The sequence below is a fragment of the Chaetodon auriga genome, chromosome 17 (genome assembly GCF_051107435.1).
Source record: "Chaetodon auriga isolate fChaAug3 chromosome 17, fChaAug3.hap1, whole genome shotgun sequence".
Lineage (NCBI taxonomy): Eukaryota > Metazoa > Chordata > Actinopteri > Chaetodontiformes > Chaetodontidae > Chaetodon > Chaetodon auriga.
Window position 1 is genome coordinate 16,835,209 of NC_135090.1, and position 20,998 is coordinate 16,856,206.

At 43.4% G+C, this 20,998-nt stretch overlaps 2 protein-coding genes across 7 annotated transcripts in view; both read right to left on the reverse strand.

Moving 5' to 3' along the window:
- Window positions 1-3,243, reverse strand: part of LOC143335611 (sodium bicarbonate cotransporter 3-like) — a 41,848-nt gene extending 38,605 nt beyond the window's left edge. For all 5 annotated transcript variants that reach the window (XM_076755162.1, XM_076755161.1, XM_076755158.1 and 2 more), the window contains exon 1: window positions 3,108-3,243. In XM_076755162.1, coding sequence (XP_076611277.1) covers window positions 3,108-3,176 — 69 coding nt within the window. In that variant the 5' untranslated portion in view covers window positions 3,177-3,243. The remainder of the gene's footprint in view (window positions 1-3,107) is intronic.
- Window positions 3,244-9,873: 6,630 nt separating this feature from the next.
- On the reverse strand, window positions 9,874-14,153 carry eomesa (eomesodermin homolog a). 2 transcript variants are annotated; one of them, XM_076755164.1, is made up of 7 exons: window positions 13,230-14,153; window positions 12,662-12,816; window positions 11,807-11,928; window positions 11,392-11,550; window positions 11,139-11,200; window positions 10,309-11,027; window positions 9,874-10,181 (listed from the first exon to the last, which is right to left on the reverse strand). In XM_076755164.1, exons 1-7 carry the CDS (start codon window positions 13,934-13,936, stop codon window positions 10,168-10,170), a joined length of 1,938 nt encoding a protein of 645 aa, XP_076611279.1. In that variant the 5' UTR covers window positions 13,937-14,153; the 3' UTR covers window positions 9,874-10,167. The 2 variants fall into 2 exon arrangements, with proteins under 2 accessions (XP_076611279.1, XP_076611278.1); XM_076755163.1 differs by having other exon boundaries at window positions 10,139-11,027; window positions 13,230-14,085.
- Window positions 14,154-20,998: the final 6,845 nt, after the last annotated feature.

A 20,998-nucleotide genomic window follows, 5' to 3' on the forward strand; every position in this document is an offset into this window, starting at 1 on the left:
GTGCTAAGCCAATAACACTGGCTGGACTAAAACCCTCTTTCAGTTGTGGAACAACAGGACGCTCAAATCCCTCGTCTCCTGGCAAGCCGACAAACACCTGAGATAAAATTCTGTTGGACACTGTTGGACCAAGTTAGTATGGCTGATAAACAGAGTTCAGGGTGAGTTCAGAGTTCAGAATGTCAGAAAGTACATATTGATTGCCAAAATAAAACACATGGACCAAACATAAAAAAGGGTGGTCCATCAGTAAGCCATTGGTGTGTGTGTGAGTTTTGAATATTATAATCACTTTATGGCTTTTTGTTGTTGTTCTTTAATGAAATACACATATCAACCTCAAGATGTTTGCTGATACAGCACTTTCTAGTACGACGGCCATTCATTAGACTGTTGAAACGGACCTGATCTTAGAGGTCAAACATGCAAAACACAGCTGAGGAAGGAGTATTCCATAAAAATCAATCTGTTAACACACTATAATACTTTTTAAGCATGCGTTTGTGTGGACAGCTGGCTGTGTAATGAACATAACTGCTCACATGCTGTACTACGCATTTACTGGAGGACACCACTCGACACACCGGACCGCAGGGAACTTCTGGATTTGCATGATGGAAACAAAAAAACACGGTGATACTGGAGGTTATCGTTTGTTAATTCTGATATCGTGGCAGAAAAAGCCACAGTGGCGCCACTGTAGATGGTCTGCAAGGCCCTGAAGCCTATCGTGACAATGGCGAGTATGTTTCTCTCACTCTGCCAATGTGAGAAACTAATGAGAAATACCACCAGTATTTTAAAAATGTCCACCACAAAATACACAGTGAGCTACTCAGTTTTCCAGAGGGGTTTGCTGTCACGCTCTGCTTTCTGCTTTCAAGCACATTTGGTGTTGATTTCTGAGGACGTTCGCACTCAACGCTCCAAACAGAGGCAGGATAAACTAAGCAGCCATCATGTGTGTGCAAACATGCTGTTAAGAGCAAGTGTAACTTCAGCCTCACGCTAGTTAACACTAATACAGGTCACTTAAAAGTCGAGTCCTCTGGTTAGCTCTCTCATACAATGCCACAAAAACAGCCTCAGGTGGTGTAAAGGTATGTTCATTCTTGGTATGATTCTTTTTCTAGATGAGATTCTCATTGTTTAAGCCCATTAGATCAATGGCATCTATAGTAAAGACACACATGTTCTTTTATTTTTTCATGTCCTTCCTCACCTACTGCACTTCCTTTATCTCAATTCCTTTCCTCATTACCAATTAGCCCTTGTGTTCACCCTTTGTCACCCCTTGTTTACCTGATTAAGTTCACCTGATCCCTCCTTATTTAAAGACTGCACGCCCACTCCCTCACCTTGTCACCTTTGCATGGAGAGGCAGTTCTGGTAGGAGGAATTTATCTTAATCTTTAGTTCCTGTCCGATGTCCTTGTTAGATTAATAGAGAACTTTATCTTTATTGCTTTAAGAGGGACATGTGAGGCTAATTTGATTAAGTGTGTTAATTTTTAATTGTGCGTTTATATCCTCTTTCAGATTCAACAGCCCATGTTTTGTTCTGTCTTTATGTTCCTTAATGTAACTCCTTTTGGAGAAAAATAAACCTTTTTGAGGAGTGGACTTTCCTGGCTTTATTTCCGTGCATTCTGATCCGAACCTTTCATTCTCAATCTAATTAACAGCAAAGTTTCTCTCTGAATGTCACTTTTTTTTTTAAAGACCCCCAACAATAGCATTGCTCAAAACGCAAGCCTGAAAATAACCTGAGTCTCTTGTTGAAACCCAGACTTGTTTTTTAAACATGCATACATGAGCTGAATGTCAGACTCAAAGCTTAACAATGGTGTGTTGTTTGGGATGTGCAGTTTTAGGGGTGTGCACTTAATTTGCCCATGTTTAGGCATCAAGCAGCTGAATTACCGCCTGAAAGGTCGTGTGTCACAGTGAATGCATTGACTTTCATGGCCAAGGAAGAAGTTATCTGCAACCTTTTCCAATGGGCAACCAGGAGTCAAGTTTCCTCTGATGTACATGGTCATACATTCACACATCTAGGTACACACACACAGTGGTGGACAACCCTACACCAGCATTGATGTCAGCCAGCATGCATTTTAAACTTAGCACTGCAACCAGTTTCTTTATTTGGGTGTGTTCACGCCGCTGTGCGTTTGATGCTCATCAACCCAGCTGAGACTAAAGTTACACCCAGACAGACAGGATGTGGGTCTCTGACATACTCTCAGCCATAACTCTGTTAAAACATCACACTGAAGAGGCTCTGGTGGCCGTAACCTGCTGAAGCGTACGTGTCTGCTACTCTACTAATTTGTCCTCCAGCTCCATGTCTGCTTTTCCTTTCACTTGCGCACATGCTTTCACAGTAAAATTAGCAGCATTTCCTGACTTGGAAATGTCACAAAGCCGATCTATTTTGGGCGCATTTGATATGCAAATTAGCCGTTAATTTCTGCAAATGTACCAGCAGATCTTATCAAGTGACGAGCTGGGACAGTAACGGATAAGTAAACCTGTTGAACGTCAGGGGGGAAACGGTTCAAAGCCGGTAACTGAAGCCGTGTAACGTTAATTAGACATTATAAACTAGTGTCAGGCTCACTCTGGCAACGCCAAAGGCTAATAACTAACGCTAATTATGTGTACGTTTTAGTTTGGACATACACTAATGTCCGGACTTGCAAGCTAACAGGACACATTAATTTAACGTTACGGCTAATAACGTCGCTGGACTTTGCTCGTGCCCGGCTAATTCATTAACGTTAGCAAGTAATGCTACTGACAGGAAACAAATGAAGACGAACCAAGCGGTCAAACTGGGCAGAAAACCAGATTTCTGTAAAATATATCTGAATGAACGCTTTCGCTGACTTAACAAGAGACCTGAACACAACTTGTACCCATGCCACGTGTCAGAAGTAGAAGCCGGCTAACAATAGCAGCCGCCGGATGGTGCCTCACCGAATCTGACTCCAAGCATCCCTCGTACTTCCACGGCTGCTTGGCAAACAGGGAACGCATACGGACAAAGAGCCGTACAAATATAATGGTGGGCCAGCGGTTAACTGTGTAGGGCGGGTACTTACTGTTCTCAAGAGGGGCCTCATTTGTTCCGAAGGTTCGTCCATTTCACCTGCTGCCGGTCTCGTGCACATCGTTAGTTCTTTATTATTATTATTTTTATTTCTGCCCAGTTGATGTGTGGAAGGGACCGGGGTTGGGTGACACTTGTGCGTACTAGGGACTGGCTGCGCTTTCCCTAACGACGAGGTGTAGACACGCCTCTAAAATGATTGACAGTGACTGATTGCCAATTCGTCTTCAATACCCGGCGTTTTCAGCCAATCAAATGTGAGAACGCAACGATGAGGGCGGGGGCCATTTCCTTGTCGCCTCAAAGTCCCAAGCGGGCTTTTTTGTTATGATATTTCTTTCCTAAACCTCTTTCACTCTGCGGGGAGGACTTGAGTTTCCATCATCTCAAACGTGGCCTATCATTATACATCTACGAGCCTCGGTTGGACACACGTGAACTATTAAAACATATAAAACTTTATTTTGAATTCTAGTCGAGATCCCCAGGTTTTGTCATGTATGGAGATATGTTGTATTTGATTTTTTTTTTGGCACATTATGGCGTGAATGAAGAGTATTTTTCATTTAACTTTAAAGCTCCTGAAAGGCAAAGTCTATGTTGGAAAGCCAAAGCAGCCATAGCCATACTGTTCCTGAACAGGCTGAAATGACTAAAACAACCAAATGCATCCTACCATGATGCTGTTAAAGATGTATTTACTCCAGCAGTATTAACACAGCAATAAAGTGTGTTCTCATTTGTAACAAACACAGCTGACAAACAGAATTTCGTGTAAAACAGTTTATATAGAATATAGCTGTAATTTATGTTAAATATGACTTTGAGCTTTAACTATTCAAGAAGTTGAGAGAAACCGCTTGAGGCATTAAAAACTACATTGTATGCAGATGTTTTGTCACCTGAAATTAATCAATGAAATCATGTAAAGTAATTGCACATACTCAAAATTAATTCATTGATGTCATCCTGTAGTACAAAACCACCTTTTCTTTTAACGTATTGAAAAATTGATACAACCATGTAATACTGTATTTTCCCCAGCAGATGGCAGTGCCGCACCAGCCATTTCTTCCTAGTCAGATAAAACAGAGGTTGGCTGCAAGATATGAGCATATTTAATTCACGCCTCGGGGATATTACCTTCAGTTCTGTTTTATTTATGCTCATTTAGGCTACATGATATGTAAAGTGGCCTGTTATAGCCTAGACACATTTTAAACCATCAAAAACATGCTTTATGATCACAAACCAAGCTTCAGATGGAGGAATGTATTTTGAGCCTCAGAGTAAATAGGTTAGGTTAGGTTAGTGTGGCTACATGATGGCTTCTGCCGTTACCTTTAATGACCTAGACCAGGAAGCAACTGTAGCACAAGCTTGCTTACACATCAGTGGGGTTTAGCACAGACTCTGAAAAATAGAAAGTTAACTTCTGATGTAATTACAGTAAACACCTTCAGTCATGTGCACCAGCCTATTACAAAATCACATTGTGATCATGTCATAAATTTAACCGCAGTGGAGTACAATACGGTTGGAATGGAAATCAGTCAGGTGCAAACAGCAAAAGTAGTCTGTTCTTCCAGAAGAGTTCACTGGTGTCGTCCCTTAAATAGAGCCCATTCCTCACCCGCCCATCAACCTCCGGCATAATCACGCGGCGGCTCAGAAATAGAACTGCGAGGTGGGAGATCAAACTATCACCTCTTAATTGTACCCTGAGTCTTAAAGATGCTGAGAGCCCATTAGCGCACAAAGACGAGTGCTGTGTACGGCTCCTGAAACATGCATCCACATAATGCAGCTGGGAGATGAGTCAGAAGTTAGACAAGTGGAAGAAGCACCACACTGGCATCCACCTGTGCTGGGACTCACGTAAAGAGATGCAAGATTGCAAGGTGTGGTGATGGTGAGAAAGAAAGTTTACTCTTTGAAGGCTTCTGAGGGGAAAAAAGCAGAAAGAGGAGCTGTGCTGAGATTATCATAGCAGAACAATTACAACCCTTGTGTCTTTATGTCAAATATAACATCAGGTATTAAAGGCATGGCTGCAGAACTTACAGACTGTGTGTGTGTGTGTGTCAAGCAGAAATTTTTGATTTAGCTTTGAGCAGTGTGGCGACCCCTCCTGCTAGAGGTGACAGATTGGAGAGTGTAACATGTTAAACACTCGCCACCAAATGAATGAATATCGACTGTGTCATGTTTTGTCCCAGAAGCTGTAGAAATTAAGAGCCCCTCTTTCCCGGAAGGCTGAGTGGATGTTGTTTTTTCTCAGGGTGCCAGGAGAGAAAGAGGAGAATGTGAAATTCCCAAATCTGTTGGAGCGCTCCATCAAAGTGCCAATGCATTGATTTTGACCACAGATCTTTTCCACACGGCTGCCTCTGCATGCCCAACCCAAAACATTACTCTCAAGACTAGGGTCTTGCGGGAGCCTTAGAGCCCCTGAATCCTGTTCAGCTCCTCTGGGACACTCAGGGGAGGGGGGAGTAGAGGCCAGTGACCAGCATAGTGTACCCAAATCGACTTACTGATGGGTAGATGATGGGAGGGGTAGGTTGTGGAGATGGTAAATAGTGGTGGTGGTCAGAAGGGGGAGGTGGGAAGGGGGGGTGGGGGGGTCTGGCCTGTTGAGGTGCGTCCCACTGCCCTCCAGAGGGAAGACAGGGGTTTGAAATCAATGTGCTGTTAAGTGCAGCTTAGCTGCGGGATACTCTCTCCAACATTATCCATGCACCAGTGAGTCAGGGCCTTGCCTGCACGCTGCACACGCCGTCTGAGGGCACCGACACAAGGCCCTTCCGCGCCTCCAGTTCCTCTCACCTCCGTGCTCTCTGCTAACACTCAACGCCCTTCTCCAAACAGTTGTGGCCCTGCTAACTTGAGACTCATCTCACACCAGGGTCTCACTCCAACAGACCTGTGAGCATTACACCCGTGCTGTAGTCAGCCCACCCCCTCTTTAACTGCTGATTAACCAGGTCCAAAGGAGGTAAGTGAGACTAAATAAAGCAGTGTGTTGTGTACATAGACACCTGGGGCGAGCTAAAAGGAGAGCCTTTGTCAGCATCATTAGAACTGTCAGTGTCCATGACCTCCGCTTAATAAAACAAAGAACATATGCTCACTGACTTCCTATAAAATATTGCATGACATGCATAGGTGCCAGGAGGTATCTTTGTGTATTTTTGTGTTGGCCTAGTTATCCCCAAGGATGGTAGAGTGTAATATAGTCCTGGTTGCTGGCTTTAGAGAGGGCCCGAGTGCGCGTGCATTCACCAGAAAGATAACTGTATCCATCATTTCAGATGTAATTAGAAAGAATCGATCTGACTCATGTCGACTAATGACATTGAAACATTGAAACTCTGTAAAATAACAGTGATTAACTAGATCCTGAGTGAATACATCACAAAGCAACAGAGTGACCGTAGGAGACTCAAACCGTCCCTGAGGAACAACTTTGCAGTAATTCTAACTGGCCTGATAACCATTTAACGACGGTGACATTTATCAACACATCAAAAGGGGAAATACAGCGTGTAGAGGAAGCATAATCGCCACCGTTGCAGTCTTGCTTGTCCGTAGGTTACTTTTTAAAAGGGGCGTCTAAAAAATCTTGACCCAGACACACATGTCTGCCTGTGGCTGCATTTAGCCAGTGAGAGCAGTAATAGTGTGTGACTGAAGGTGAGGAAACAGCCTCAGGCCTTCATCTGTGTTTAGATGTCAGCCCTCCTTGGGTACAATGTCTCCGTAGCCTCCTTGGCCTTTCTTACACGAACTCTCCACGTGGTCACCGATGGACGGCCTGAGGGAAGGGCACAGACACGAGACATAAATGAGAACTTAAGTTTTACTAATAATGCTGTAATTTCTACAAACCGCTGGTTGGCCTTGAATTACAGACATTGCAACAAAAAAAAAGTCAGTTACTGAGATTGTAGCCAGCAGCAGAACACAGTAGTCAGTTTGTCAGGTCTTATCTCAATACGCATATCTCAGACCAAGGCAACATGGTCTGAATTTGTGGAAGCATGCTGTAGAGGTGTCTATTGATTACTGTACTTCTTGCATGAATGGTTGAGAAAGACACAATCTATCGACTTGTTGCTGGGTTTCTGGAGTTGACGGTGAGCTCACAAGAAACACTCGTTGTGAAGTTGTGGAATATCCATCAAGTAAATGATGTTTACAGAGCTGCAGTGGAGGAGATTTGTAGTTTAGATACAAGATAGACGTCCTTGTTACAGGGTATGTAAGTCATGCTGTCGCTGTGTATGCAGCTTCATTGACAGGACATTTTATTCCTGTGGGAGGATGGCAGAGAATATATCTGCAGTGCCCAATATCAATGCCAACATGGTTTTGACAAGGCATTTAAACAGGATGAAGCACTATTGGCGGCAGTGGTTGCACCCTTGAAGCAAGTATATGCTTGGGTATGTTTGTGTGCTGCAGTTCCATGTGGGAAGGCAAATTCCAGCAATGATATGATTACTGGAAGTCAGACTGCAGTCTTTATCGTGATCGATGTGAAATAGTTTTTACAATTACGCCTGCAAATTCTGAGGTCAACACAAACGTCAATATTTTATTGTCAAGACGTCTCAAAAATTTATTTTGGGTATGCAGGCTGAGAAAAAGGTTGTAGGAACCGCTAGTTATAAGTTAGCTATGGGTTATAGGTTGCAGGAGTGTTAAGTTCTCATAGTTTTTCTCTCTGGTTCTCACTCATCTGTTACTATCACATCTCTGAGTCTCCCTTTTCTAGTTCCTGCCGTTGCTGTAGTTGTCCAGTCATGATTTTGACAGCTATTCTCCACCTCAAACCACTGATGAGCAAAGGTCAAGACAACATGGAAATGAGACGAAAAACATCATCAGATGCTCTGAAATACAATTTGCTGACACGCACAAGTGCAAACATTTTTATTCTCCAGACTCGAAAACCCCCCCCTCCCCAAGAGCCTTTTTTCTTACAGCTTTCCTGAGAGGCCAGGGCAATCAAGCACTCTACCTTGTTAGGAGGTGTTAATTGGAGTTAGTCAGACTCCTCACTTTGTCAAGGAGTCTGACAACAGAATTAATTAGAATTCGAGTATGTAAATCAATTCAAATTGGGGCCCTTATGGGGGAGGATTTGAAGTATTTTCACTGAGGAAAAACAGGTGCCGAGAACATGAGCCAAGTATGTGTGTGAATATTATGACTTCTCTTTTCGTGGATTTTATCTCCACTAATCCACTTTTGGAGAGGCCATAGATATACAGTATAAATAGAGGTGTTGAGCTGTACATTGCCCTTAGTTGGATGGATGATGGACCATTTTTCATTTAGCCCGTTTTCATATTTTCTAGGTACGCGTGCCTCGCATGCAGTTGCATTACTTAGGTAAATGATAAAATGTGTGAAAACGCCATGGCAACAACAGAAGGAATAGTAGGGCTATGTGCTTTTGTGCGCTTTTCTCCTAATTGGATGTGTGTTGTGAGTAACGTCATGTAAGACATATAAATCTCATATCTAAATCACACTTTGCTCACTTGAATTGTGAGCTGTGATGTTACCTTGTAACACTTATTTGGAGCTTGAAAAGGATTGCTCAGCTCTTTTGTACATAAACACCGTGAGCTCTGAGAATTTCTGCCTCCTATTTCAAGGAGCGAGAAAACATGACAAAAATATCCTTTTCTCTTTTTTTTTTTAATTTTAATTTCCTAATATATAAAATCTACATCATAGGGAAACAAAGCAAAACGCACAGACAAAACACATTTACCCCACATATGAAACAAACAAGCTCAACCTCAGTATGTTCATATCTGGTTTACTTAAACGAAATCCGTGAATTTTAAGTCGACAGAAACATGTGTCATATACGTCTCTGAATGCAGATCATCTCCACTGAGCACACCCATCTTTTATCCTGCACCGAGTGAGATTTCAGCAGTAAGATAAAATTTATCTTAGTGCTTCAGACTGAGGCCTTGAAACAGAAACAGGCTTTCACACTACGTGCCATCGCGTTCCCTTATCATTTTCTGTCATCACTTACCACGCTCATGATCATTTGCATTTATGATACTCGATTGTGTTTGCATATGTAAGAAAACTGGAAGAAAAACCCATTAAATATGCTGTTTTAGCGGAGAGGGATGATAGACGTGAAGCAGCAGATGCGGAAGCGTATTGAATTATATGTTATGTTGCTGGAAATTTTTTCTGCACTCATTTGCAGCTCGTCTCACGTTGCTTCCAGGAGAAATGTTGATAATACTTACATAATATTCTTAAATATGCTTAAAATGACTACAAAATAAGATGAAATTGGCCATATTTTATTGCCCTCCACCCTGCTGGAATGCAGCGTTATTCAGATGCAGGGTAGAATTTACACTACTTGTTGCAATGTCAACCTGTTGGCTGCAACCAATCGGGGGCCTCCATTTTAGAGGCCCAAACTGATGGCCTCTGCAACAAGCCATAAATTACTGCACAGTAGTGTTACAGGTCCTCCTACTCGTACACATTCACTGCATACCAAGACATGCACCTTTTTTTATTCAGATTTAACTGAAAACATATCACATCCGGTTATTTCGGTTCCTGCCGCAGCTGTTGTATGCTTTAATATGCATGTATAGATTTTTATTTACAGCTGATCAAAGTAAATTATCTGAAGAACTGCCACTGGCCTGTCTTAATGTCACATGGCCATCATATATGAATAAAACATACTGAGAAAGGCATTTGGACAATGCTTTGTGAAAAGCGGTTTTATTATCCATTTAATAACACCTCCATGAAGACAATTTGTACAAGATACATCACATTCTAAAGTGCACGAATACTGTACAACGAAAAAGACTTAAATACGCAGGGAGAAAAAATCACATTCGTAAAAAAAAAAAAAGTTGTAAAAATAAATGATTAAAAAGGGACATGCTTTTTCAAAAACAACAATCACTATGCATGTTTCTGCTCAGGTATGTGAGAGGGGCTGGCCTGGGAAAATAACCTTGTGCAGCTTGCTTGGGGGAACACTAAGCTTTGGCACCTTTAGAGAAAAGAGAAAAAAGACATTAACAAGGAATGGAGAGCACTCAATAATAAACAGAAGAATTATATTCAGTTTCAATAAATACAGTCTTAGGGGCTTGTGTAGAATGCATAATAACCCATGCCTTTTGGGTTGTCCTTGTTGTACTCCTCCGTAGTCAAGTCCTCACACTTGATGGTGGGGGAGTTCTCTGTGCTTGAGCCCCCAGGGGACATTCTGCGCCTTTTGCACACCACGGAGTACACACCAGAATCGGTAGAGTCCACCGATTTCAGTGAGTGGGACGTCTCGATCCAGGTCGAGGCTGGCGGCGCGCTTTCCTCGGGCAGCTTGTCTTTAGTAACCCCCAGCTGGTCCTCCGGGAAGGCTGGGGGGCTTGGACGAGGGGACCAGGGCAGGCCCGTGGTCATCTTGCGCTGGTAAGAGCTTCTGGTGCCCCAGCCTGCGGCCATGGAGGCAAAGGCCGAGTCTGGGTAGTAGCTGAGGGCGTGGGATGTCTGCAGGGACAGGGGCTTGATGCCGTAGGACAGCAGGCTACTGGTGGAATAGTCATTCTCATACGACAGATCCAACTTGTTGGAGCCCGGCTGCTGAACTGGGGGGACAAACCAGCGCTGGGCTGAGGCAGCGGCGCTGGCGTCCTCGCTCTGTGGAGAGAGAAGGCTGTTGGTTTGGGGAACGGCCCTCTCGCTGGTGTAGAAGCGGTTCTGAGGCAGGTTGTTGACGAACTGGTCCTGAAAGAAAGGCTGCATGGCATAGCGGGCCCCGGGCACGATTTGGGTGGAGCGAGGGGAGTCCGTTGGGGATGGAGTCAACCTGTCACTCTCTGGAGCTGTGTACATCCTGAAAGAGAGAGAAAAAAGAAAAAATTAGTTGCAGGAAAAACATGCGTGCATTAAATAGTGTACGACATGAAAACAGATCACTTCAAGCGGTGTGGCTGAAGACACGTACGAGTCATAATTGTCCCGGAAGCCTTTCGCAAAAGGGTTGTGATCTATCTTCAGCTGTGTGATCTGAAACAAAACAACAAACAAAACAGAAACCTTGCGTAAGTAAAGTGCATCTTAAGGCAAGCAACGGCACTGGCTGACTGAGGAGCAATAATAAAGAATTTTTAATATATGCCATTCAAAATAGGTTAAATTTGTATCTAAATAGATGAACAAATTGTAAATCAAACAAAACATATTGCTGAAATGCTTACATCTGTGTTCTGGTAGGCAGTGACGGCTATAAACTGGTTCTCTGGGAAGGTGAAGGTTTGAGTTCTAGCCTCGTTGGTCATGTCCTCCACTCCGTCTTCTGTCACCTCCACGATGTGCAGTCGCGGTTGGTATTTATGAAGCGACTGCAAAACTATCATCTGCAAAAGGAGAAAGAAGTGCAATGCTGCAGATTTCAAAACAGGAAGTGTGTTTGCATTCTTTAGCAAAAATAAAATAGGTACTTGTTATGGAGTATCTTTAAAAAGGTGCCAATCAAGCTTGAAAGTCATACGATCCTAAAAAAATATTGTAGCCAAATTATTATAAAATCAGAAATAATAGTGACAACAATAGTGACACCAGTAAACAGCTGGCAAATTATGTATTCGAGCACATTGTAAATCAATATCTAACCTGTGTGTTGTTGTTGTTGGCCCCTTTATTGTTGGTCAGCTTCAACTTGCCAAAAGAGATTTCTTGCCTCATCCAGTGAGCACCAGTGTTCGGAGATTCAGGATGGACGTACATTTTGTTACCTGAAAGAGAAAAATGAAAAATGTAAGAATCAGAAAAGAAGAGAGCTTGTGTCTGTGAAACAATAAGCACATTCTTCTCTCAGACATTATTTTTCGATGGCTGATAATGCACCTGATCTTTTTACTGTACGAATCTGAAGTCTCAAATATTAAATTGAAATACACTCGATTAGGTGAATTATTTTTTAATAAAAGCAAATATCTGATCATAAATTAGAGAAGGGTGAATGAAATTTCCTGGAATAAAATTCTTACCTTTTTTTTAAGCTGAAAAATGTTTCTTTTTTTCCAATTGTTTTCTTTTATTAAATTATCTAATAAAGAATTTAGAATTTTTTGGATGGATTTAAAGTTATAACTCTTTGTAGCACCAGTCATCTGAAAGGCCTATTTAACCAGCAGTTTCACACTTCAGCTGGTTCCCGTGATGACTTGACACTTGAAATTAATTTGTACTGAAGAGCCTAAATTATTGCATTAAAACACTCAAAATCGCAACTTGTCAAAACAGTTTGGAAAAAATTAAAGTAAAAACTGCCTTTATTTCCAAAACAATCCTAATCTTTTTACACTCAGATTTCATTCTCATATCCTCAAGCTGCCATGACTAAATGCAACATTGCTGCATCATTTCTAAACGCGTTCTATTAATTTTTCTATTAATTTTTCAAGTTTCTACAAACACAAAGCATAAATTTGCCAAAGCTAAAATGACTCCGATTCTGTAACTCACCTTGCATATTATTGTCTGCTTTCCCACAAGTGACCCACTTTCCTCCCTGAAAGCGCCAGTGATTCGGGTCAGCCAAAACAATTTCTACAAAGACATTGTAATGGGCCGTGAGGTTGAGACCAGTGATGTTGAAACTGAGGAATGGGAACATCCGTCTGGAAAAAGGAAAACAGGAATAATTAAACAGCTGTGCTCAGAAAGCGAGCCAAACTCTAACAGAAAACTTCACGTGTTGCATTTGGAAGAACGCTTCGACGTTAAATTTGAAATAAATGCAAATGTCATCAGTGTCATCTTTAGCTTGTTGTGCTTGTGCATTTACAATTTACCAGAAACGAAAACTTGCAATTTAAAACGCTAAAATCCACAAAAATACGCAAAAGGGAGATGTGGATCGTGTGCGTAAAATCTTGCTCATGCGTAAAAATGTGTTAAAAATCGAACAATATCTTGAAACATAAAGTCTAAAGCGGCCAAAGTTAAATATTAAAACGAATTTCATATTCTGCACATGGCTTCCGTTTGTTTAAACTGGGCCTTCAGAGCCTCCGGCTGCGCATCTGCTTACCTGCCCTGTTTGGTGATGATCATCTCGGTCTGGTGCCTGTGGAATTTCAGCCAGAGAGGCCGGTTGCACAGATAGACCTGCGCTCTGGCTCCGGCGGCAGACCCCGGCAGAGACATGGAGCCAATACCCGTGCCCGTCCCGGGATAGGAGGGGTACAAACAGCCCGGACCCTGGCTGAACTGGTACCCTCCGCTGCTAAACTGGCTCCGGCCGGTGCACACGGACGAGGAAGAGAAGCCTGTTGGTGGCAGGACGGATCCGTAATGAAGTGAAGCCGGGTACCTGGAGCTGCTGGACCCGGTGTACACCGACCCGGTCTGTCCATAGGGAAAGAGGGAACAGGGGCTTGCCATGTCGGAACTCGGCTGAGACGACGAGATGAAGTATCTGTCAGAGCCAAGTTCGTCTATGTTGTAACGCCGACCGCTCGTCAACTCGTCCTCACCGAGCACCGGGGAGCCTTTCCTCCCATCGGGCCCGGTTTTAGTGAAAGTGTCCCCCTCTCCCTCACCCAGCATCCCGTTTCCCACCCCGCTCAGATATTTCTTAGGAGCGCTGCTAGACTCTGATTCCGTCCGGTCGACGTCTTGATATTCAAGCTGCGATGATGGCCTCGGGCTGTTGTTGGCACTGTCCGACGAGGAGAGATTGTAAAAGGTCTTGGGTAAATTGATGCTAGCGCTGGGAAGGATGTTCTCTAACTGCATTGTTTAGATCTTGCAATAAATAAGAAGAGTTTCAAGATTCCAGGAGAGTGAATCTCAGCCAAGGAGGCGACACAATCACCGGTGCCCTGGTCGTTTCTGTCTCTGCACGCCTCCCTCCCTTACGACTGATGGAAGAAGGTTAAACCTTCTCCTCACCTACGGATTTTCAGATCAGATTATGGGCTGGACATGAGATGCTCAGCGGCTCTTATAAGATGTAGTTCTCCACACGCCCAACTGATTGTAAGCGATAGGGGAGGAGCTTTTGGAGAAGCATGCGGGGGTACCAGCCCTCTCTATAGCCAATGGCCGCACAACTCTAATTCAATTAGAAAGCGTCTGGTAATGTCAAGAGAAAATTTGTCATGATTTGCCGTCAAGTTTATTTTCCCTCTTCAGTCCAGGTTATAGACTTAGCCGAAGTGGCAATCTCTCCGCGTACCACATCCAACATTTTCTATCGTTTTACAACCAATTTCAAGCTCGAATAATCGTCTCTTTCCTCTAAAAAATGAGTGAAACATAATTTCTAAGAGGCTAAAACGACGAGTGGAATTTCTTCATATTTGAAGTCCAAGACTGAATACGAAATGGCCCAAATTAGTCGCCCTTCAGCAGCCCTGCGTTCCCCATGGCGCACGCACGATCGCCCCTCAACTTCCAGCTTCGGCTGCAAGTCATCACGTCCAACACAAGAGAAAAATACACATTCACGTTTGTCTTTGTCACATTACTTCCACTCACTCGAACGGGATTTATCCTCGATGAACAGCAAACAACGAGACCGTCTCCCCCCGCAAACACTCCCAGCACATAAAAACTCAAATCACATGTGCGCCTTATTTCCTATAATTGGCCTCCGTCGCCTTTTCCAACTCCAGGCTTTCAGTCTTGCATCTAATAAAAGCATCGACTACAAAAACGGGCTGAAAAGGTATCACTGAAATTAAAAAGTCACATTTTTGTACTCTTATTTTATTTTATTTGTCTCTGTTTCAGAAGAAAAGTCGACTGAAATCTTTCGACTTTTATTCCAGACGAGGTTTTCTTCCCTTTGTAGCAAATCCAGTTTTGTTGCCAAGACTTAATTTAACTCCAGAAACTTGAAGGAAAAAAAACAAACAAAAAAAAGCCAATTGTTTGTTTGTTTTTCCTTATATTGGTGTTTTTAAAATATATATATAATAATGATAAAATGTAACCTTTAAAAGTAGCTTATTAGATATTAAGAAAAAATACGAATTGCCTGATTAATTTAACTGACCTTATAATAAAAACATTAAACTGTTCAGATTCATCATACTGCTGCTTGATGGGGACCAGGTTTCAGAAAGCAGACGATAAAAGCGCCTTTCCCCCCCTTTGTTTTTGCACTTGAAATAACGGGAAGGGTTAGAAAGAGGTCAGTCTTTAAATGGTCCTAAACTGAAATTCAAATAACGCACAGGTCTGCCAGTGGATGCCCAAACGGAGAGAAGGGATGCGCTAACAAGTCACCGGAGGAGGAAGGATGAAGATAAAAATTAAAGGAATATCATCACAGTTGTTTGGTAATAATTCAAAAAAACTAATAAAATTTTTTTTTTACTGAATATAAAGTAATTCAGAATTGCTCATGTCCGTGAATCACTGCGCGCACACACACACACACACACACACACACACACACACACACACACACACACACACACACGCACACACACGGAAGAGCGAGTGAGATCAAGAAGCTCCAGCAGAAACCATAAATAATCAACCTTGTCGCACATTAAACGTCGCTCACGCTGCACCCAAGCATAACGAAAATGGGATTTCTGAGCAGAGACGCCGGGACAGCGCTCTCTAGTGACTGATCGGGATAACTGGCTAACTTTCCCAAATACTGCTTACATTAAAGGAACTTAACAGTGCATGAGAGCTGCGGGCAGACCGTTAACTCTCACTTTTTCCACTTGTATCTCACTTTACATCATCCTCAACTGCAGTGAACTCAGCTTGCCTGTGTTTGCATCTGTGTGTGTGTGTGTGTGTGTGTGTGTGTGTGTGTGTGTGTGTGTGTGTGTGTGTGTGTGTGTGCGTGTGGGCCAGTTTGTGCATGTGTGAGTCTTAAAGTAAGCTGGAGGGGGAGCAGGGGGTGAGATGAATTTGGGGAAAATGGGGATACAAATCTGTGAAAAGCTGAGGGAGAGTCTCGGCTGGAGGCAGATTGGCTCGTGTCATAAATGGGACAGTAAAGCTGGCTATTGGGCCATCAGGGGACCAGAGCTACATGCATACAGCACACAGTCTGTCAATCAAGACCGAGACCCTTCCCAGACTGCTGCACAGAGACGCAAACACCAAACATCTGACAATTGAGATCAAGCTTCTTTCTTTCTTTTTTTCTTCTAATGACTCACAGCCAGGTCTATTATTTATTTTGACCTGTCTCCCAACAGAGAATCTCACTTATCTGCAGCATAACCAAATCCTGATTTTTAACCAATCGCCTCCTTCTTTTTTGCTCTTTGTAGCGAATGCAGAATTCCTCAGGGAAACTTGTAAAATGATGCCGCCGGAGCAGCTTTTGGGCTTTGTGAAATAAGGTTACTCTAAGTCATTAATTCCATTTTAGCAACATCGGGAGGAACTGCCGTCGTGAAAGCCTATTTTCTATGAATCCCAGAGGCTTCGAGCAAATGTGGTTGGATGCAAAAGGAGAAATTAACAGGCGATGAAGATGTGCATTATGGCCTGGTGAACTCGATGCAGGATTAAACATGATGCACATTTTGTCGATCAGTCTGTCTGTTTATGCCCTCTGTCTCTGTTACACACACACACACACACACAGCAGAGGTTCTGCTCTCTTGACTCAGTGTTGCTACAGGCTGTCATTCTAAAGTCGAGGGTAAATCTAGTACATCAAAGGAAGTTGCCTTTGTATTAGAAACAAAGTCGAGCCTTTCACACCTGAGCTGTCAACACCTCATAAGTGCAATGCCATAAAGCATTTCTCATTTAATAGGCCTTTGCATGATCAGCAATTTACTAAGAAATTATGTTAAGGGAAGTATTGTTTTTCAGGAAAAATGTAGGCTTTCGTGCCACCTGCACGAGCCCGGCCTCTGCGATCCTTCACAGTCTCATTAAGTCAAGTGGAGTTTTCTTTGCCTGAATTGTTTCACAGCTGATCATTGTACTTTACGGCTATGTTTCGCAGATGATTACAAGCCCATTGAGAGAAAATCTGGCTAAAACAAGCTTAATGCTGCCGTTTTAATGGCCGTGGACTAAAAGTGTGTTGGTTTTCCAAAATGACCCCAAAGACTCAGTTGCCATTTGTAAGCTAAAAAACAAAATAAATGTGATTTACAGGCCACCTATAAATAAACTAATTCCAAATGAGGTGGATGTTTAGGTCCTACTCATAAAGGAGCTCCCACTTGTGACCTGTCAGCATGTTTCTTGACCACCTATAAAAGTCCAAGTGTGTCTGAGATGACCCTCTTTGGCCCCGGGCCAGGGCCTGCGCGACAGGGGAAGGGAAGTCTTACCATATTGTTGTCAGAGTAGATCATCAACAGAGCACATGAAAGGAATACATTCCAGGTTTTATGGGCCAAGGTGGCTGCTGAAGCCTTTGCTCTGGAGTGAATTCATGTACCCCATTGCAAGGATTAATAACGCAAGTCTCATTAGAGATCCTCGCAACGGAGACCCCTGGAGGGAGGGGTGCTGGGAAAAGAACCGAGTGCAATGTGCACCATGTCAGCGCCGCGCTCCTCCGCAAATCATCATCCTCAAGAACATTTTTATTGGAAAGAATTTATTTCGCAAGTTTATCAAAGATGTCCCTCAGTATATTTTCCAGTGTGCGGGGATTGCTAACATTTAATCAAAGCAGTAGTCTTTACACAAGGAAAGCTTATGTTACAGACATGCTGCTGTCTTCAAAGATACGAAGGTGACAGCTTTCATGAATTTCCATTTGGGTGCATATTGCTTTCATCAATTACTTTCTCTTTTTCTTATTTCCTTGTTCCCACCATTTTCTTCGTGATTTAAACAGCTCAAGGTTTTCCCTCCAGACTGGACAAAATGTATTTGTGTAAAGCAGGAGCCTCACATTTCTGCCGCCGTCCCTTTTTTTTTTTTTATACTTACACTCAAACAACATTAGAATATGTAAAGTACATTCATGTTTGATGTCATGTGTTTCAGATGTCATTCCAGCAGAGCAAATTATCATGAAATGGGAATCTTCCCCATCTGCAACCAGTCAGTGAGTGAGACCCGCGGGAATTCTCTCTATATATGCAGCACGTTTGAGTTCCTCAAAATACATTAAAATACGCCGGATTGCATAAAACCATCGCATGCTGCTTTGCGTCATATCAACAGATAAGTCTCAATGTCAGCACGTTGCAAGCTGCATGCTTGTATGTGTGTGTGTGTGTGTGTGTGTTTGCCTGCCTGCGTCAGGCCCGTGGAAGGAGCGTTGGATTATTGCAGAAATATATCTGGGGATATGTGAGCCCAATGCTTTTGCAATGCGCAGGTTTTCAGGGGGCAATGATAATCCAGTGTGTTAAGACAAATCTTAGAAAAATAAGGTGTACTGACTGCATTCAGGCAAATAGGATTGAAGCTGCACTCACTGTATGTCATTCCCCAAGGCATGATAACATGATTTTTGGATTACTGCATTATAGAAAGTGTCACCCAGGGCCTGTGGGAAAAGCAGCAGGTACACAATATGGAAGCAGGCTGAGTTTCAGGTATCTGTGCTCTTCTGTATCTGACTTTTTTTTCTTGCTTATAGCAGTTCTGAAGTCGTCTGGTAATGTTTTCCAGATGTTGAGAAAGCGTGGAATAAGCGCATGTTAATCTATGCTAAATCTTATATATTTGGAGTTTTTTTTCCCCCACAAAAGTAATTACCGGCAGCAGGGAGTCAACTACATGTTTTTTCCTTTGAACAGGGTAAGCAGATCACTGAACTGATTTTGACACCTTTGTACTTTCACTCACTGTGTCGTCATGGGCAGAACATGAAGCCAGCGACGCCAAAAGAGGATGGAAGGCCGGTGGCCCGAGTCTCACCCTCATCCCCATTTTAGCATCAACCTTTGCTGACCCACTTCTCCCAGCCCATCCTCCTGAAACACCGGAGGAATTGACATGAGGGACCAAAGCAAAATAGCAGGTGCTAAAAGTTTGACAGCGTAGACTGGATATACGTGTTCCCTGGAACGTGAGGTGTAAGGGAGGGTGGCAGAGTTGTATCGACTCAGCATTAAGCCTCCAAGATAACATGCCCTCTCTAACAGGCGCACTCTCTCGGCCGAGGAGAGTTGGGGTGAGCTGGGGCAGGGCGGGGGGAGACGGTCCCACACTCAGGCTCCTCAACCAACCAGCCACGGCCACCAAGACACAGCAACCCAACCCAGCTCACCCCTGGTTCTCTGTCCTTTCCCATAGCACTATTACTGCCAAACAAGCTGGGCTTTTATCACATCGCTAACCCTGACTCAGAAACTGCATTTCAGGAGGACCCTTTATTTTTTTTTTCTCCTCTTGCCTTTTTTTTTTTTTTTTTTTTTGGACAGGGAACACTAACAGATTTACACCACAGGAGTATTCTGCTGCTGCTCCTGCCTCAATGTGGTTAAATCAGTGAGTCAGAAGTGAGAATGTAGAGTTTTAACACTTCTCTCTCCTGGTATGAAAGCTTCTAGAGCGACACAGAGGAAAGCCCTAACTGACTTACTGTCTACCAGCCAGAGGCATATGCTAGTGGGAGGGAGGTTATGTAGACATGATTAATGGTTTAAGGTTGACCCCCCGGTGAAGCGGGGATGTTGCTTCGGCATCTTCAGTCTCCTCTGGGGAGCAGGGACTACATTCACAGTGCTAGGAGGCCCTCAGATGCCCCCCTCTGTCAAACAAAAAAACATCATCATAGCCCCCTTTAAGGTCTCATTTATACGAATACTGGACACATTTAAGTCAATATTATTATTTCTTTTCATTGCTTTGTGCAATTAGACGTTAAACTAGTTTCTAAAATGCCAAATTATTCACTGAAAAGGCTCCTATTTCTGCTCTGGAGAAATGCATCCAGCAGCCATTAGATATAATTAGAGACCACAGAATGCTTTTGTATTAAAACATTTGCAGCAATTTGGCAGCTGTATAATTTAGATGTACTGGATCATGCCATGCACATACATGCAAACACACAGACGCGCACGCGCTTGCTCACACACAATCATATACACTCGCCGGCGTGTATGCACACACGCTCATATATGCACACACAGAGGGACCTCAGTGCAGCGGACACCTTCAATATTGAACCCAGACCCAGGCCTGGTCTCTGTATTTACATGTAAATGGTCTACAACAATCTGCGGCCCCTTTCGTCTGCTCTGTCCCTCCAGCCGTCTGGGCCTGGGGAAGTGAGCTGCTAGTCAGATGGGGGGACCACATCAGATGGGCTCCCGTGGTTATGGAGCCAAACGCTCCAAAAAGAGAGGGAAGAGGCTGCCTGCCTGGCAGCCACTGAAACAGCAGGGACTCCCACATATCATGGAAGTGGTCCATGGTTTGGTCTCCTTCTCTGACTGGAGAGCAGGGGAGAGATGTAAAGGACTAAGCAAAAGGCCTTCTTGTCTGGGGACTGAGACCAGAGCAGAAGTGGTTTACGTTTACGGGAAGGCCCACTCATGTGTGGCTTGCAAATATACTCACTGGGACAGTTTAGTCAGGCTTCCTAGAAGAGGGCTGAGGACCTGGTCTCTTCCTTGTGGGTAGAGGTGTCATATTTGACAAGTGTATATGTGGATGTGGAGGGGTGGGCGTCAAGGATAAGAAATTACGAACAGCAGTGAGCATGCATATCCAAGTCTCATGGTGGAGGGAAGGAGCCTGCCTGTATTTGTTCCTTATGATCGTCTGTCGAGTGTTTGTGTGTCCTTCTGTGCTGGCGGGTCAGATATGGTGGAGGTCTAGACACATGGACCAAACATTCTGTCTGACGAGGGAGCGCTTGTTTCGAGGTTCATCTGATGGTTGTAGACC

Coding starts and splice junctions, on each gene's coding strand:
- eomesa (XM_076755163.1), bottom strand. CDS start 13,936: ATGCAGTTAGAGAACATCCTTCCCAGCGCTAGCATCAATTTACCCAAG. Junction 11,551..11,806: donor CCAACAACAACAACACACAG/GTTAGATATTGA, acceptor CTCCTTTTGCAG/ATGATAGTTTTGCAGTCGCT. Junction 11,201..11,391: donor CTGCCTACCAGAACACAGAT/GTAAGCATTTCA, acceptor GTTTTGTTTCAG/ATCACACAGCTGAAGATAGA.